The 4,177-nt window shown below is 46.1% G+C and overlaps 1 protein-coding gene across 1 annotated transcript; it reads right to left on the bottom strand.

Annotated features, from left to right (window-relative positions):
* Positions 1-52: 52 nt before the first annotated feature.
* LOC128893414 (Krueppel-like factor 10) lies at positions 53-3,643 on the bottom strand. Its single transcript, XM_054154324.1, has 3 exons — positions 2,736-3,643; positions 2,192-2,398; positions 53-1,468 (listed from the first exon to the last, which is right to left on the bottom strand). The coding sequence occupies exons 1-3, from the start codon at positions 2,787-2,789 to the stop codon at positions 605-607; spliced, it is 1,125 nt and encodes a 374-aa protein (XP_054010299.1). The 5' UTR covers positions 2,790-3,643; the 3' UTR covers positions 53-604.
* Between the last annotated feature and the right edge of the window lie 534 nt (positions 3,644-4,177).

Below are 4,177 nucleotides of genomic sequence, written 5' to 3'. Positions count from 1 at the left end.
ACAGCGTAACTTTAGCGTTTCTTGTTTTTTTTTCTTTTTTTTTTTTTGCATAGCCGTTACGTACTTAGCTCATAAAAACTGTCATTGAATTTTTAATAAATACTCTTTCTCGGTCAACGCGCTTATGCATCACAGATCACAGACACACTTAGGTACTTGGTTCACGGACGGCAAAAAAGCCTCGGTTGTTTTTTTATGACTTATCACCGCTCCTCGTGCCTTTAGGGTCCCTTCCTCGTGATCACGCTTCGTGTTAGCTCGTTTTGCACAATCACGAATGCGATACACGTAGAAGTGGCAAGCGGGAAGCTCACTCGTTTTGTAATTCCTCCTGATCCCTTCCGTCGCGTTAATCCATATTTACAATGCGATCGAGAACACATGAAAATATCCCAGTTAGTTTCCACGGAATCGAGGAGAACAATCGTCTACGCGCCCGTGCAAATTCGTCTTTCGATTTATCCATCGAGAGCCAATGAATTCTGTCAATTTTTTTGACGACGGTGGAATAGTTCTCAATCCTGCGACGGGTTGAAGCTCGGTTCGCAACGTTAGATACGGTTCAAGCCTATCACGTGACACTAGATCACTATGCTAGTGGTGCTCAAGCCGCCAATTGCGGTGGTATGATTTGATGAGTCGGCTGAGTTATCCGTGGCGCTATAACAGGGAGCAAGCTCACCCTTAAGGGGGCGGATGCCATTTGTGTAACAGAAGATTGAATCCCGTTCGCAACAACGGACGAAGACCTGTCTCTGGCGTGTCTTTTCACGTGTTTCGCCAAGTGATCGCTTCTCATGAATCTTCTTTGGCAGACGTTACAAGCGAACTTCTTCTCGCCGGTGTGGGTACGTTTATGGCGCGACAATTCATCGCTTCTTGAGAACCGTCTGTTGCAGTCTTCGTACGGGCACGAAAAGGGCCGTTCTCCCGTGTGGGTTCGCGTGTGTGCTTTCAAATGTGACGACTTAAAATAATTCTTGCCACAACCTGGATGCTCGCATTCATAGACGCGACGTCGCGCGACAGATTCTTGCGTGGAGAGACTGGTCGTGGTGGTAGCTGTAGGCGCGGTTACTAACAGAAGAGGTGTTCGCGGTAGGACCAAGGAAGAACCAAGAAGTCCAGTTACCATAATCGGGGCTGGTTTCGGTGCCAATGGATGTAATTTCGGCTGTGTTATCTCGCGATCCGTGTTTTTATTATTCACGATGATCTCTTCTTTTCGCAGGCTCATTTTGAATTTCAAACTCTTCAGAACATTCTCCGGCTCCGTGGTGCTTCGGCGCGTGGTTGGTTCCGACTGCGGGCTGGAGACTGGTGGCTCACGTGGAGTCGGTTGCGAGGTCGTGGTGGTAGTCTTTGGCGATAAGATGGCTGGGCTGTAGGTTCCGTCTCGATTGGCACGCATTATCACCGACGCGCGAGCAGGCTCTGGACTCGGAGGCGGTGTACCATCCAAAAGTAACTAACATAAGAAAAATACAATTTTTAACTTTTGTTTTGCAGCCACTTTTTGGAATGTATGCTTCGAACAATTTAGGATAGGCATTTCACACGTGTACCATCCAAAAGTAACTAACGTAAGAAGAATACAATTTTTAACTTTCATTTTACAGCCACTTTTTGAAATGTATGCTTTCAACAATTTAGGATAGGTATTTCACATGCAATCAAACCAAGGGGAAGGTGTTAATGGAGAATTTATTTTAATGTACGAGAAATTGGTAACTGTAAATTTAACGATATCGTATCTGGAAAATGAAAAATGTTTTTTTTTGTGTGAAAATGTGCAAGTATGTTGAAAATTAAATTTTTAATTGGCAGGATACGTAGTATGTCGCCGAAGGGGCTTCACCGGAGTGCAGCAAGTCAAAAGAGCGAAAACGCATGAAAATGTATCGTTATCGATAACTTGAATGCCATCTACTCGCGATCATGTACGAGTCACGCAGTTAACGACTGGTACCGTCGGAAGGTATCAAGCATCGCTCGAAGGATAAGCGACGAAAATGGTGTAAGAGTGAATGCACGTTGCAAACGGGGTCATCTTGCAAAACAACTCTACGACGCGTGCGCAAACGCACATTGGAGTGGCTAGTCGATCGCCCGCAGAGAAAAAAATCAAAAGGAGATAGGGTTCTGTATTTAAGATGCGCAGAAAGCAATCTATCGACGAGACGGTATTTACCTTCGCCAATTCGCATTGCTCCACGCATCGCATTTTTCGAAGGGGCTCATCTTCCTCCGAATCGGATGGCTGAGGCGTTGGGGGTAAACCAGGCCATGCATTTCCATCGTCATCTTTTTTCGTGTTTATCTCGATGTTCTTTGTTTCTTGCAGTAGCTTGTCACCCAAAAGTGCCGCGACGCTGAACGACGACTGAAGCGGCTCGTTCTGTTAGAAAGAAAACAATTTTCATTAGAAAATACTTAAATACACCATATATTTAATATTCATACACGGAAATTTTCAGAAGATCGCGTAAACGTGTAAACAAATGGGCGTGAAAAATCCAACATACTCGATTAAAGTCAGTAAAAGTGTCTACGAAACAAAAGGTCGGAAGACGAAAGAAAACAAACAACTCGATAGAAACGGTAAAGCTATCAAAATTAAAGAAGAATTAAAGAAGAAGTGGAACAGGGCTGGTCGTTGTTCCCAGCTGGATTCGTATTTCGCGGGCTGCTGGTCGGTCTACGGCGGCGGTACTTTTAATTCGGCATACACTTACGTGTTTGAATTGGGGTGAGGCAGGTGGTGAGAGCGGCGATTGATTCGTATCCATTTTTTGGAAAAAACGTATCGCGAGTCGATGGTACGTTAAAGAGGCTCGTCCGGCGACGGGAAAACTCGGTCTTGCGTATACGGTATTGGCGTGCGAAAAAAGCCGCAAAGGGGACGTAACCGTTGAACGTCTGGTAACGCAATGAAGCTTTCTCAGGTCGGCTGGCTCGACACGCCGTAGCCGTTGTGTGCGTGATCATGCGGCGCGCACCACTTCCTCCAATCCCGTCGAGGGGCTCGCCGTGGTCGGCCAATCGCAACGACCCTGTCAGCCAACGACCGCGTGATCACCGGCGTGCTGTTCACGTGCTCGCGGTCTGACTGAGGCCGTGATCATGACGTCAGTCCGCGTGGCGCTCTCGGTCGATACGTCATGGTATCGCTGCACTCCCCAAGCGTCATGCAGCTTCAACCCTCCTACGCCTCCTACCGTAACTAACCGACTTACTTACTCTTTCTTCGTCTCTCCGCGTTTTCTCTTCCTGCTGACTCTTCCTCGCTTAGTCTGGTCGTGGCGACGTGCAGAATAGAATCGCGGTGCGTCGCGGGGACACACGACGAGCCCCCGAATTGCTCATTTCGCACCCGCTCACCTTTCTTTCCCCCCTTTGTCTCGTTCAACGAGCACACGTTTCGCAAGTGCGCCAGAGAATGTTTATTATTCGCGCGAACGGCCATGCGCGGCTGGTTCGACGATTTCACTCCTGCTTCCTTCTTTTTCGTAGGACGTTTCTTCTTTCTTGCCGCGTCCAACAAGGAAAACACTCCACAGAGAAGTGAACTGCTTTTCCACGAACGCTGTTTTGCATCCTCGTACGTGTATTAGATTAATGATTCCTTGGGCTGACGGCGTTACCTTCCTGCCACGTACATTGTGCCATTTTACAAATCTAACTTTGCTTTGACTCTAATTAAAAATTTCTCGTAAATGTGTATAATTCTAGGTATAATCAAGGGAGAGGTTTGGCGTTTGAATGTATCTTTTTGTGAACTTCTTTGCGGTTAGAGGACCGGCTCTAAGCCAATTGGACCGATTGTTGTTAATTGGGCCTCGTGGTAGGGTAGCTCGTTCTAGTCTTGTCAAGCGCAACAGACCTTGTGCAGATGTAGATTCAGTTAGGCTGTGAATTTAAAGGTACTAGTAAAAAAATGTTCAATTGTACTTCGCGAACTGCTAAGGCTGGTCTACAGCCTTAACGGGGTTTATCATAATTACGGTTTACTCGTAAAAAATAATTGTTCGGCGAGTATCAGTAACTTTTAATTTAGCTTCTTTAAAAGTTATTTTGAGTTAATTGAGCGCGTAATTAAGATAATTTAAATGCCATTTTTAAAGCGGTAACGTAGTATCGTATTGGTTCGTTGCATTTAGATTCCCGGTCGGGTAGT

This window comes from Hylaeus anthracinus, unplaced genomic scaffold, assembly GCF_026225885.1.
Source record: "Hylaeus anthracinus isolate JK02 unplaced genomic scaffold, UHH_iyHylAnth1.0_haploid 27457, whole genome shotgun sequence".
NCBI classification, from domain to species: domain Eukaryota; kingdom Metazoa; phylum Arthropoda; class Insecta; order Hymenoptera; family Colletidae; genus Hylaeus; species Hylaeus anthracinus.
The sequence above is the reverse complement of the archived record's forward strand: the minus strand, read 5'-3'. Positions and strand labels throughout refer to the sequence as shown.

Excerpts from the sequence above, each read along its gene's own strand:
- LOC128893414 (XM_054154324.1), bottom strand. The coding sequence starts at position 2,789 with ATGGATACGAATCAATCGCCGCTCTCACCACCTGCCTCACCCCAATTC. Across the intron at positions 2,399-2,735 it reads CCTCACCCCAATTCAAACAC|AACGAGCCGCTTCAGTCGTC; the intron begins GTAAGTGTATGC and ends TCTTTCTAACAG. Across the intron at positions 1,469-2,191 it reads AGCAATGCGAATTGGCGAAG|TTACTTTTGGATGGTACACC; the intron begins GTAAATACCGTC and ends TTCTTATGTTAG.